Here is a 14,880-nt window from a genome sequence, read left to right as displayed (position 1 = left end):
TATTCCCCGGCATCTATAATCTGCTTCCTGTTTCTATAGATTTGCCTGTTCTGGACATTTTCTATAAATGAAATTATATGAAATGTGTCCTTTTGTGTCTGGCTTCTTACGTTTATTGTTTTCAAGGTTCATCCATGTTATAGCCTATATCAATACTTCATTTCTCTTCATGACCTAATAATTTCCCATTGACTCAATAGACCACTTTTATTTATCTGTTCACCAGTTGATGGGCATGTGGTTTGTTTCCACATATGGCCTAGTGTGAATAGTGTTTCTATGAACATTAGTATACAAGTTTTTGTGTGGATATGTGTTTTCAGAATTTTCAAATATAGATATAGGAGTAGAATTGCTAGGTCATATTCCCTGAAGAAACTTTAAAATTGTTTCTTTTTTGTTTGCTGTTCTTGGGTCCCTTATTCCTGTTCTTTAGGTCACTTACCCTGTGCTGAACATTATCTGTGACTTGATATAAAGTCAACACATCTGGAACCCTGGTTAAAATTCTTTTTAAAAATAATTAAAAATTATTGAAGTGAGAATAAAGTGAATAAAAAAAATGCTTATTATTGCTGGGCATGGTGACACATGCTTATAATCCCAGTGGCTCAGGAGGCTGAGGCACAAAGATCAAAAAGTTCAAAGCCAGTCTCAGCAACTTAGCAAGGCCCTAAAGTAACTTAGTGAGACCCTATTCCAAAATAAAAAAAAAAAAAAAGGGCTTGTGATGTGGCTCAGTTGTTAAGCATCCCTAGGTTCAATCCCAGTATGCTATGCTTGTCTCCCCCTCAAAATAAATAAATAAATAAATAAATAAATACACTCAATTTATTATCTAGTATGGATACTAGGCTATATTTGGCTTTACTTCTCCTCCTCCTCCTCCTCCTCCTCCTCCTCCTCCTTCTTCTATATTTTACTTTTTGATGGACCTTTATTTTACTCAGTTATATGTGGTACTGATAATCGAAGCCAGTGCCTCACACATGCTAGGCAAGCACTCTATCACTGAGCCACAACCTTAGACCTGGCTTTGTTTCTTCTTCACTGAGCTTCTATTTGAACATTGACCAAGGCTGTCTTTTTTTTTTCTTTTCCAGAATCGCAATGAAATAAAGAATGGCACTATCCTTCGGTTAACTACATCTCCAGTAAGTTGATCTTAGTTCAATTCTGCCTAATATACTCTTTGCCTCAGGTTGTTTTTGATTTTGGGGGACTGATTTTGGAGGGTGACATTAGTGCATAACAAAAAGGCTCTGGAAAGTCTTCACATGCAGATTCTGCATTGGCAGGGATGCCCCCTCCATATTTCCCATTGTAGAAGAGGAAGATTTCCTTCCAGGGTAAGAGAAAGTAAATTGATTGTGAAGCCTTGAAGTTTGAGCTTCCAGGTCATTTAACACATCTTATATGATGGATGGGATAACTGAGCTGTCATGATTGGTTTCACCCATTTGCTCACAAGCAAAACAAAACCAAAGCTTGTTAATTCCCTTCTGAGTCAGAGGGTGTATGTGTGTGTGTGTGTGTGTGTGAGTGAGAGAGAGAGAGAGAGAGAGAGAGAGAGAGAGAGAGAGGGAGGTGGAGATATTGAGTGAAAAGAGAATTTAAACATTTCTCAGCTTTGGTCAGTTCTTATGACAATTCATAAAAATGCAGTTCAAGCCACTTATGCTGTGCCATTGACCACTGATTCTATATAGAACACTTGAAAGTCTCTGAATAAAAGATGCTGAACAAGATGCTGCAGTGTATTTAGATGATGGTAGCTGATTGTGTTGCTTATCTTGATCTTTCTGACTTCCTGGGAGAGACTCTGGATAGTAACATCAGCATATTTAAACTACATTATTTCACAGTGCATTTTATGGCTTTCCTAAAAAAAAAAATCTACACAGAAACACACCAAGTGTTACTATTTTCACACTGTGTATGTGATGAAAACTGTGTCTGACTATAGTTTTCAGTTTCCACTGAAGCCATGTGGTCGGCTAAAAATAAATTTAAAAATTGGGAAAAGCATCTGGCTAGAATTAGACTGTGGGTACTGGAACTACCACAAATTCTTCTTGTTGAAAATTACATTAGAGAGGCTTAAAAACTCTTAAACATTTTACCCCATAACATCCTGAATTCCTAGCACAGCAATGAGCTCAATGGACTGCATGGCTGGAGCTGGCAGAGCCACCTTGTGATGCCTCCTGCCAATTAATGGAGATTATAGTTTGTCTCTATTTTTCTAGTGGCTACATAATGAGACCTGAGCCATTTTTGTTCAATTTCATGCTGGCCTTCTTGATTCAGCACAAATTAATGTTACCTTGACCTTTAAAGATATGATTATTTTATTTGGTTTTTGTAGTTCCTGTATATCCTAGGTTAATCATCTGCTTGCCAAGCAGCAGGAGTATACCTTGTCTTTTATTTCACCTTAGTATCAGAAAGACTCAGCTTTTCATGTAGGCCTTCTCTAAGCCAAAGAAGGAGTCAGTTCTCTTTTATTGTCATGAGTACATGAACAAAATCCCCACAATCTAAGTCACTCTTGTAAGGAAGTTTAGGTATTGGGTGAAGTCTTCAGCATCCCTAAAGTGAACATTTTAAGATCATGACATGACTTGTCATCAGGGACACAATGGAATTTGTGATCTTCAGAGGATGATCCTCAGTCTCCCCCCAATACATGGACCGAGGTGAAAGTCAGTGTGCAAGATACCGTTTTACAGAATGATGTCACAGGAGCATGGGCAGCAAGGCTCCAAGCCTTGGTTCTTATGTCCTAACAAAAGAAAATTTAAGGTCAGACATAAAAAGCCAAGGAAGAGAATTTTCATCATAAGTGACAGCAAAGAACGCTCTCAGGAGAGAAAGAGGGTGAGCTGTCTCTGAGCAGACAAAGACAAAGGAAAATTAATGCCACTTTTAAATTTATCACTGTTTTATGTTTGCTGTGAGAACTGGGATCTATCTTCTGCAGTCTTTACTAATCTGATGTTTTAAGTCCTCTGTCACATTGGTTGGGGGATTTTTTTCTTCTTTTATTTTATTTATTTTTAGTTATACATGACAGTAGAATGTATTTTGACATTTAATACATGCATGGAGTATAACTTCTCATTCTTGTGGTTGTACATGATGCGCAGTAACACTAGTCATATATGCATATATGAGCATAGGAAAGTTATGTCTGATTCATTCTACTATCTTTGGTATTATCATCCCCAGGTGGGGGAATTTTTGACCCTAGATGGTCCTTTCTGGAATAATCATGGTGACCATCCCATGGTGATGATGGGTGTTTTCTATACATGAATTCTATGTTAATGCAGGTGCTGGGGCCAGTGACCCAATAAACTTTGTCCTTGTTCAGCACTACTAATCTTCCTTCTGAAATACATTAAGAAACTTACAGCCATAAATCTTAAGTATACAGTGATTCCAGTAGATCTTTCCTCCTTGATGTATTTCTTCATTGATTCTGTTTGTTTCCACCTGTTTATCCTTAGGGTTAGTACACCTGTGGTTTTTTTCTACAGGTTACTCAATTATTCATTAAAGGCAATTCAAAGAAACCCATGACCCTGCTTTGTTATTGGTTTTGTGTTCCACTGCTGATTATTAAGTGCTACCTAACAATGGGAGTCTACTTATATAAGACTGGTTTGCATTTCCTAGGGCAGTGCCCCAAACCTGCATCAGTGGTGGAACTTTAAAAATGCTCATATCTAGGGGCTGGGGGTTGTGGTTCAGTGGTAGAGCTCTCATCTAGTACATGGGAGGCACTGGGTTCAATCCTCAGCACCACATAAAAATAAATAAAATAAAGGCATTCTATCCAACTACAACTAATATATATATTAGGACTAGATATGAGCATTTAAAAAATAATATATATATTATTTTTTTAAATGCTCATATCTGGCCCTTGACAGGGAGGCTGAGTTAGGAGGTCTAAGAATGGGGCCCAGAATTCTGCACTTAGACCGGTTGCCTTGTGGTGTGGCTGTGGTCACAGAGTCTAGAACTGAGAATTACTCTACAGCAAGTTACTTGGATTCTGTAAACTTCATTTATTACTAGATTTTTAAATTATTTAGTGTATAATTGCATGAAAAATATAAGTCACAAATGCTCTTTCACTTTTTACACGCACAATAAGAATCTACTTTTAAAAACCGACTCCATCAAATTTGTTAGGCAGTGTTAGAGTGTCATAAGGAAACCAGTAGATGTGCATTATACTAGTTTTTAAAGTCCCTATATCTGCCACAGTTGAACTCTTCCTGCACCTAGATAAGAACACACACACACACACACACACACACACACCACACACACATTCACACCAACACATTCACACAGATGCACAGATGTACAAGCTCCATTCTTTGGCAAAGTGTAGCTGTGCTATTTTACGTCGACTTTGAAAAAGTGGTCTGTTTTTTTTTTTTTTTGGTCACTCTATCACAGAACAGTTTTTTCTTAAGGAAGTAGAGTGTTAATACAAAAAGATCTAAATGAACGACTTGTACTATTTTTCTCGTGAAAGCCCTTGCACTTGGCTGGCGATCCTTTGCTGCACTGGCCATCCTCTCAAGTGACCATCCTAAGCACGTATCTATCTGGCATCCTATCTCCACAGTATCATAAAACTATAGATAGGACCACATCTGTGGAATGTGTGCATATGTGTGTACGCTTCAAGCAGTTCAGAGCTGGGGAGCTTTGAACTTGGCAGCTGAGCCATGTCTCTGTCTCCTTCGCTGCTGTGATTACAACTATGGAAGTCAAATCTGAGACATATTTTTAAACAGGTTTTGGTAGCTGTTTGTATTACCAGAGCGTTGTTTTCACTTTCTATTTTTTTTTTTTTAGGTGGGGGGGTACCAGGGATTGAACTCAGGGACACTCAAACACTGAGCCACATCCCCAGCCCTTTTTTGTATTTTATTTGGAGACAGGATCTCACTGAGTTGCTTAGTGCCTCGCCATTGCTGAGGCTGTCTTTGAACTCACTATCCTCTTGCCTCAGCCTCCTCCGTAGCGGCTAGAATTACAGGCGTGCACCACTGTGCCCTGCTGAAATTTTTGTTTTAAAAAGTCCTCACAATGCATCTATTTTTTGGGCTTAGAGTGGAGAGAACCTTTCCAAATAGGGCATGAAGCCCAGAAGTCATAAAGAAAAAGATCAATAAATTTGACTACCAAAAAAAAAAACTAAAAAAAAAAAAAAAAAAAAAAAAACACCCTCTCAAACCTTTATGATTGGAATGAATTTCAGACACAAAGTGAAAAAAAAATGCATGATAGAGGGCTAATGCCTTTATTTACTGGATCCTTTATGAATGAATAAGGAAATTGCCCCCAAAGACAGGTGATAAATATACCTGTAAAAGAGAAAAGCTCAACCCCTGTCTTAAAAGAGATGGAAATCTATACTGCTAGGCAATCAAGGCATGAGGAAAAAAGCTGCTGTGGAGTCAGGGTATAAATGCCAATTTATACAGCCTATTTCAGTATTCCAAACTAAGATTTTCTGAAGAGACTCAGAAGTATATGAACTGAATTCTTCTTGCCCATTATTCCTTGTCTTGGCCCCTGTGGACATAGAACCAGCTGCTCATTAAGTAACTTTCTGTTGCCTTCTCAGCTCAAAGCCTAATCCTTCCTGTCTGCTCCCTCATGTTTGGGGAACCAGTAAGAGAATTATCTAGGTCAGAGTGCCTGTCACAGGGATTTTTGGGGCTAGTTCCTCCGTTAATAAGAAAAACGATATTATCTCAGTCACCCAGAGGATTCAGGTTCTCAGAGATTCTTAACAATAAGACCATTAGCAGTTTATGACTTTTCAATTTTTTTTCGACTGGTTTGAGAAACTAAAAAAGGCTATAAAATGGCTTAGATTCTTTTTCTTGCCCTTGCTCTAGGAAGCCTAACTCAGGGAGAAGAAGCCGGTGAAGGCTGCTGCCCAAGAACAGATTGTAGGGATAGCAAAGGGACATGTTGGGAGTTTCTGATGATGGTCCAGGCAGATGGCAGGGGCCTCCTGTCTTGTCAGGATGTGGAGGGTTAGAAGGGGTGTTTTAGAGAGTGAGACAGCAGGGCATCATGATATGGGCCTCGAGGAAATATTCCAGGATACTCCTGACTTTTTGCCAAACAGTATGCTGTTTCCTAGAATAGAAGGTTTGAGAGCGCGGTGTTGAAGAATTTGAGCTGCTCATTCTATGCCTGTGAGGACACGTCAGCTAGGCAGTTCCTATACATGCCAAGTTGAGCAGCCTGGAGAGAGACAGGTGTGCCAGCCACGTCCGTGCAAATGTTCTTTCAAGCTGATGGCTAGAGGAGTCACCACAGGGAAGGTGGGAGAGTGGGCTCAGCATAGAGCCCTCTGGGCACTGTCAAGTTCAGAGAAGTCAGCCACAGAGGAAAGGAGTTCCAGAGAGGAGAAAGGACTTAGGTGTGTGGAAAACTGTGGGGCCTATGAGGAAGACTAGATGAGGGAAGAGACCCCTGGACCTGCCCTCTTGGGTATTGATAGCATCCTGGAAACCCTGCCTGTAGGGCTGGGTATGGAGGCCTCACTGGAGAGGGAGGGTGTGGAGTGGAGTGGAGGCAGGGACTTCAGAGCCACTCCTCCCTGCACAGCATTTTCTGAGCAGTGAAATGAGGCACAGCAGGAGGGGAACTGGGATAGATGGATGTGTGTGTACATTTTTTGTTTGTTTTGTAAGACAAGAGCTATTGGAGAGTTTTGCAGCTGGAAGCGATCAACGGCAGAGAGAGAGAATCCGATGATACAGAAGCAAGATGGATAATTTTTGAGGTAGACTGTTGGAGAAGGTAAAGAGGAGGAAGACTTCGCAGCCCAGGGGACAGGCTGATCTCTGGCAGGAAATGAGGGCGCTTGGTGCTTAGTATCAGGAAGAGGCAGAGCATGAGCGAAGCGCTGAGGAGCAGGTGCTCTTAGAAGTGAGAGCTCCTGACTGCTTGATCTGATTTCCTCAATAAAATGTGAGCTGGCAGGGGAAGCTAGGGGCAGGAGCTAGGGGAGGCTTGTGGAGAGAAGGAAAGGTGTGAAGCAATCTTTTATAAAATTCTAGGGGAGTAAAGTTAGATTGCTGGTCATTATTAGGTACAAAATATCTGAGAATATCTATTGAGCTTATGGATTTAAAAGTCACTTTTTAAAGAGTATCATGGACCCAGAATCATGCTGGAAGTTTCTGGGGGTGATTTTTAACTAGACCCTTCAAGAACAGAGGTGGTAAGTTTTCAGAACCCACACACCAGTACTTCTTCCTGTGGCTACTACCTGATCCCCCGTGGGCTGCCTCTACCTGGACCAGGGCCCAGAACTGTTCCCTTTCCTGAATAGGAGACAGCCACCTCCAGCTGTTTGAGTGACCCTAACTGAAACTTGTTTTCTATCCTTAGAACAATACCAGAAAAATTACTATTGGATACAGTCACACAACTTTAAAATGCTGTGTGAGTGTGTGTGTGTGGGGTGTGCTGATTGGTTGAAAAAAATTGGAAGTAAGGTCATTTTATTAACTTGTTTTTTCTGGTACTGGGGATTGAATGAACCCAGGGGCTCTTTGTCACTGAGGTGCATGCCTAACCCTTTTTGTTTTGTACTTTGAGATGGGGTCTTGCTAAGTTTGAGGCTGGCCTCAAACTTGTGTTCTTCTTGCCTCCACCTCCCAAGTAGATGGAATCACAGGAGTGCAACACCACAACTGGTTGCCACCTTACGTTTTAGTAATGTTCTTTCTTCTCAAATATAAAAATAGAATCTTTATGGAAAAAAAAATTAACATTATGGAAAAAATTATGCTTGCTACAAAGAAAATTTTGTGAAATATTATGATTCATCAATAAGCATAAGCCATCTTGATTTGCCTTCTTTGGTTATTTGTATGCAAATATATGAATGTATGTATGCATACATGAATATATATATCCATTTACTTATTCATTCATTTGGTGACTTTTCTTTAAACTCCTAGTAAGTGCCAAGCACTGTTTTAGATGCTGGGAATATAGTGTAAAGAGCAAATCTAACAAGTTTCCTCTCCTGGAGTTTCGATTCTAATGGATCCACACAGCCTTGCATACATACAGCCCTGCCTTCACAAATAATAAAATATATTTCTCCATTATTCTGTCATGAGGCTGCACCTATAGTGTCTTACATTCTCTGAAAGTTTGATTTTTAATTCCATTTATTTCATCCTGTGTCCTGAGTGTTTCACAATTGTTCTATTGAACAGGGCTTCTGGTGTGCATATAAATGCCGTTTTAGGTGCTCCCACTCAGTGCTCCAGGTCTCTGTTGCAGATGTTTAAATGCATCACTGAAGGGAAACACATCACCAACCAGACTCCTCTATCTTTGCATGCTCCAGAACACCCTAGCACATCTTCCTTATCTTTTCTCCATCCTTTCTCCCTCTTCTCTGCCCTTTGCCCACTAACTCCACACATACTGGTCCTCTGTCCCTCCAGACATGCCAGGCTTATGTTACCTAAAGAGATTTCTGTGCTAATCATTCCTACATCCCAGGATACTTCCCCCTCCCCAGTGTGTTTGGCTCTCTGTTCCTCAGATCACTGCATGAATGCTACTTCCTTAGATAGCTTGACCCTGAAAACCACCCCATCTAAAGAAGCCACCAGTCACTTTCTATCATGTCCCTCCGTTTTAGATTTTTGCAATGAAACTTAGCAATATTGTATTGATTTTTTTATTCCTAATTTTTTAAAAAAATGTTCATCTCCCACCGGAAAATGGGTCAGCCCCAGGAAGTCGAGAAATTTGATTGTCTTGTCTATTGCAATGTACAGGACGGTGCCAGGCTCAGAGTAAGCTTTCTGGAAGTATTTGATAAATTAGTAGTTGGAGATTTTGGGGTTTGGCACTGTTTTCAAATCAATAATTATATAAAGATTTTGTCTGAGTAGAGGCCAAGTAAAATTAAATCTAAAGGGGTCTACAATAATTGGTGTCCAAAATATAAATTTTTCTTGCTAATACAAACATTTTAATCATAAAAACGTTTATTCCCTTTTACTTTGTATGATAAAAATTTTCTACCCGGATTGTTTAGAGAAGACAAAAAGAATACATATCAGTTCTGGTTCCAACTGAAAATATATTACATTACGGATGTCCCAGCAGCTTGACATAATATTTTGATTCAAAGCCATGTTGGAGACTCACCTGGAACACTTTCTCTTGGCAGACTCCTTGATGAGGGCTCTTGCCCAGGTGGGAAGTAATCTGTCACTCTATGGGTTGCAGGAAACCGTAACCATGATCCCATCACAGTTCCTCCCTGTACCTACTGATAGGGAAAATGAGGGTGGAGAGAAGTTCACCAAGGCTCCAGAGCAGCCAGGGACAGAGTTGGAAGGAAGTTGCTCCTAATTCAGGGAGCCTTTCAAGGTGACTTACCTTGCTGGCCATGGTACCTGATTCTCATTAATGATGTGTCCTCCAGTGGTTCTGAAACAAAGAGGAAAGCATATCCCAAAGCAAACCCCATGGGAATCCTACACATTTAAGAAGAGTTGCCTCCCTAGATCATGATGCCACGGGAAGGAGCAAGGCCTGCTGGGAACACTAAAAACAGCACCCTGAGAACAGGACACATACTCAGACACCCGGGCCAGGAGGAGAGAATGGCTCCATAGGAACGTTTCAAGCTGTTGCATCTTATGACCTTTGAATGTTGCAGTTGGGCACCATTTGGAGGACCTCTAATACTGGTCTTAGTGTGACTTCCTGGCTGAGAAGCCAACAAGGCAGGGTATTGCTTTGCTACTCTGATGTGTGATTGCCTTGCTAAAATAGTTTAATTCCATAGCAGCAACCCCTTAGCAGTCTTGGGATTTGGGACTGTTCGGTCTCGATTCCTCTGTTTGGGACATTCGTCCTTTTCAAGTTTCTGTTGTATCTTTTCACTTATTTTAAATTTTACTTATTTATTTACTCTAAAGTGGGTAACATCAAAGACAGACAAATGAAGTAGAAAGGAATGGTCTAATAAATTCCATTTGCCTCGCTTCCATCTAATTGACTTTTTTCCCATTATTTTCTTAGCAAAAGTTCTTTCTGAGAAATGCATAGCCTTTACAAGAACAAGTAGATTTTCTTTTTTTTTGGTACAGTAAATCCTGATGGGCTCATTGTGCCCCAGCTGGGGAAAATGGGGTGGTAATTGGAAGGCACAATCAGAGATACACATTCCATCATCTCTGCAAGATGCAATGTCCTCAGTGATTTAGAGCAGTAGGTCTCGGCATATGATTAGGGACCAGAAGCATCAGCAGCACCTGGGAGTTTGTTCAGCATGTAATTTGGGAGACCCCCACCTCAAGCTGTAGAAACAAGAAACTCCAGAGGTGGCTTAGGGATCTGTGTTTTAAGAAGTTTTCCAGGTAATTCTTGTGCATGCAAGAATTGAAACCCACTGTTTAGAGCATGGTTCTCTAGGGTCCAGCGGCCTTGGTTTTATCTTAGTTTCAATATGATCATCTGTGTGACTTTGGGCAAGTTACTTAACCTTTTTGTGGCTTCAGTTTTCTTTATTAAATTAATAATATGAAAGTACTTAGGTGGTAGGACTGTTATGCATATGAAATAAATTACTTAATGCTAGTATTTAGAACAGTGACTCATCAAAAGTGCTAGGTGACTACTAGCTATTTTTATTGATAGCTTTAACATCACCAAATCCTGTTAGTTATCATTAATAATAACAAAGACTTTTTGAGTACTTATTATCATAATCTGTATAGTAAATGCAGATTTCCTACTTGGAAAAAAAGTATATTTTCCAAGGACTTTGAGGTGATACACTTGGGTCACTATTGTAGTTCAATATTATTATATCCATTTGAAATATCCATTGGAATGCTATATATCCATTTGAAATTTTTGGCTAATGATGTACCTTTAAACAGTTTTAAAAGATAAATAAAGTTATCACTCAGCTCTCTACTGTCTCTTTAACCAATTTGGGCATTTAGAATTTGAGGGCCTTTGCATTTATTTGGTAATCAGTGAATCTGTAAGGAGTGTTCTCATTCTCCTCCTCTTTCTTTCTAATATCTGGTGCAAAGTATCTGTCTTTGTTATAATAAAATGGGAGATTCTAGGATCTCTCTGACCAAGTGATGGGGCATGGGTTCATCCTTGACATGGTTACTAAAGAATTGCTTTGATATTCTGGGTAAATCTCCTTCTCTCCATGGGGGTTGCTTACAGGTGACAGTAAAGGGAAATGGACCAGGAGGGCAAGGCTGTTTCTGTGGGGCCTGTTGAGTTAGAGTCCATTTGCTCTCATTATCTATATGGATTCCCAACTTCTACTCTGCAGTCTAACCCTCTCCTAGTCCATAGGGTGTTCTTCATTTAGGAGAGAAAGCTTATCATTGGGGTCAAATACCCCACATTAGTCTGTTTTCTATGACTATAATGGAATACCTGATACTAGATAACTTGCAAAGAAAAGAGGTTTGTTTAGCTCACAGTTCTGGAGGTTCAAGGGCATGGCAATGGCAGTCAGCTCATCTCTGGTGAGGACCTCATGGTGGAAGCCATGGTGGAGAGAGCCTTTAAAGAGAGGTCACAAGGTAGGACAGGAAGCCAGAACTTGAGCAGGGAGGGGCCAGTAATGACCTTTCACTAAATTTTACCTCTTAAAGGTCCTACCACTTCTCATGTCCAGATAGGGACCACGCTTCCAGCACATGGGCCCTTGGGGGTCAAACTGCATTCAAACCACAGCAGACCCCACCTTACCTTTTCTCTAAAGTACAATAGAGTTGCAAAGGAGGAAGTGAGTACCTGAGAAGGAGAATGTGAAGATGGCAGAGTACTTGAACCACTGCAATTGTGAGTTAAATAACGACAGCAGATGTTCAGCTATTTCTATTAAGAAAAAATTATTTTTCTTATTTCCTGCCGCAACTGAAAAGTAGGTCTAGAAACCTTGACTGAGAAAGAGAATGTGAAGATGGAAGAGTACTTAAACCACTGCAATTTTGGGTTAAATAACTACAACAGATGTTCAGTTATTTCTATTACAAAAAAAAAAAAAAACCAACCATTTTTCTTATTTCCTGTCCCAACTGAAAATTGGTATAGAAACCTTGTCTTAATGTGAACGAATGAGACACATAAACTACACATCATCCAGAGTCCACCCCGGCCTTTCTCTCCTGCATGTAGAAGCCCAATGCAGACACCTTACGAAGGAGAACTGCAGTCCTAGGAATAGCTGTTCATTTGGCTTTCTTGATTATTTTGTTTTAAGTTTGCACAGAAGGTAGCCAATGCTGTGAAACACATGTTGTTGAAAATTGGATTTGCAGGCAGCACATCCTGCTGCAAGATTTCAGTAGCCTGGAAAGGTGGTTTGGGTGTCTAACGAAGCTTCAGAATGTAGTATGTAGTTGTTGCTCAGAGCCCTGACAGAATGGGCCAGTGTACCCTTTGCATTTGTCTGATTGCTTAACTGAGCAGATAGCTTTTTGTCACTTCCAGATAATAATTTCACTTACAAAGTAAACATTCCACCGTGACTCTCCCTCCTCTCTGCCACGCCACTGTTTGGTTTCTGCTGCTTTAATATCCCGGTGCTCTTGCCCCGCTGTTCCTTGAAATGGAAATGACAAGTTCTATCAAAAGAAGGCTCCTGGTGCCCACTGCCAAGGGAATGGAAGGGGCACTGGAGGTGGAGTCTCTGTAGGAGGAACCTGCCTTTGAGATGCCTACTCTACAGTGTGCATTCATATTTGGGACCTCCGTGTCTTTATTTCTCATGGAGATATTATTTTTTTGTGCTGTTGTACTTTCCTTTTTGAACAATATTCTCTTTATTTTTGCCCCCCTTGAGGCTCAAAATGCCCAGCAGCTCCATGAACGAATCCAGTCGTCAAGCATGGACGCCAAACTGGAGGCCCTGAAGGACCTGGCCAGCCTCTCCCGGGATGTCACCTTTGCCCAGGAGTTTATAAACCTGGACGGCATCTCTCTCCTCACCCAGATGGTTGAAAGCGGCACTGAGTAAGCATCCTTTACCCAAACTCTGTCCTAGTTGTTCCAGCATTTTGGATGTTTGTTAAATTCCCTGTGTTTGCAATTTCTACTTTAAAAGCTCAGAACTTTCTAGACGTAGGAGAAAATGGCTTTTAAGATAGTAGCTAGGAGTTGGGCACCATGATGCATGCCTATAATTCCAGAGACTCAGGAGTCTGAGGCAGGAGTATTGCAATTTTGAGGTTGGCCTCAAAAGTTAGGGAGGCCTGATCTCAAAAAGAAAAAAAAAGTTGGAGATGTATCTCAGTAGTAAATCTCCTGTAAAACACACACACGCGCGCGCACACACACACACACACACTCAATAATAGCTAGAGGATGAGTTTGTAATTTCAGTAACTCTGTGTCCTTTACTCACCAACTAGCCAGTATCTGAGGCATAGCAGTAATCCATAAATGCCTGAAGTTTTGTATTTTGGAGGAAAAAAATATTAGTTCATTATACCTGTGGTCCTTAACAACACTAAATTTATAATTCTACAGAATATTAATCTCTCATATCTCTTGCCTATCTCTAAGGAAACTTCCTTTCCCTGATTTCATCTACTTATGTTGCAGAGTATTAAACAAGGGCAAGATATCACTCTGGAGTTTATTCTTTTATTAACATTTGAATAATCAAATATATGTCATTAATTATTTAAAATTAAATGCAGTAAATATTTATTTAATGCCTACTGTATGTGAAAGAGTGGGGAGTGGGAAATTTTTCAAAGATTTGAACCTTGCTTTCCAAAAAAGGATGGACACTATGATACAGACAGAACTCCATTGGATATAGTTCCTGATGAGGGTAGGAGGCTTGAAGCTGCAGCTGTTCAATATCAAAGGGTCTCTCAGAGAATATGCTGGTGAACTGGGCTGTGCAGGAGCTCAGGTTCCTTCATGATAGAGAGGGACCAGCATTTCTGGTAGGAGAACTTACCTCCTCAGTGAAGGCTTTGATTCTCTGGGTGGAATAAGAATCCAGGAGGGTCCAGCTCTTACATGTATGGGAAGACCTCTCCCCAGACCACTGAATGCCCAGGGAGGATGGACAAGGAGCTGTCCCTGCTCACAGGGAGGGGTGCTGTTGGCATGAGAAATGGCTGAATCCGTTGCATATTAATATGTGTAAGATTGGGATAGGCATGTATTAGGAAAAAAAATAAATGCCATAGGGGATTGAGATTTAATCCTGGGCTGTTTACATCTCTCTTTAGTACCTAGTGATATGAAGAATGAACTGATGACTGTACCTGTTGGGGCTCTGTCTGGGTCCCGTCCCTCCTCCCCTCCCTCCCTGATCCCTTCCTTCCTGGCCTATGCTTGCTTGACATTGTTTATCCACCACATTTGGCACTAGTAAAAGATACTTTTCTTCTCATTTAAAAACGGTATGTTTTACAATACTGGGGATATGTTCCATATAAGAATGATCTTTAGAGTTTGCATTGGGAATCTTGCCATACAGAAAAGTAAGAAAAAATGTCTAAAACTGAATAGGGAAAAAAATGCACATCAAATCCAAGAATGCTAACTGCTTGGATGGTCTGAAAAAGGTCAATTGTAGACAGGTACCAGTTTTTGTTTTGTTTTATTTTTTTAATATATCTTTTTTTAAGTGAGAGAGAGAGAATTTTTAATATTTATTTTTTAGTTTTCGGTGGACACAACATCTTTATTTTATCTTTATGTGGTGTTGAGGATCAAACCCAGCACTCCACACATGCCAGGCGAGTATGATACTGCTTGAGCCACATCCCCAGACCTTGTTTTGTTTTA

The 14,880-nt window shown here is 40.4% G+C and overlaps 1 protein-coding gene across 5 annotated transcripts in view; it reads left to right on the top strand.

The window, feature by feature from the left end:
* The window catches only part of Elmo1 (engulfment and cell motility 1), a 561,359-nt gene that overhangs the window by 166,449 nt on the left and 380,030 nt on the right, over positions 1 to 14,880 (top strand). For all 5 annotated transcript variants that reach the window (XM_048786467.1, XM_048786466.1, XM_048786470.1 and 2 more), the window contains exons 5-6: positions 1,104 to 1,154; positions 12,914 to 13,083. In XM_048786467.1, coding sequence (XP_048642424.1) covers positions 1,104 to 1,154; positions 12,914 to 13,083 — 221 coding nt within the window. The remainder of the gene's footprint in view (positions 1 to 1,103; positions 1,155 to 12,913; positions 13,084 to 14,880) is intronic.

Source organism: Marmota marmota, unplaced genomic scaffold, assembly GCF_001458135.2.
Source record: "Marmota marmota marmota unplaced genomic scaffold, marMar, whole genome shotgun sequence".
Classification (NCBI taxonomy): domain Eukaryota; kingdom Metazoa; phylum Chordata; class Mammalia; order Rodentia; family Sciuridae; genus Marmota; species Marmota marmota.
This window is presented reverse-complemented; position numbering and strand designations above follow the sequence as displayed.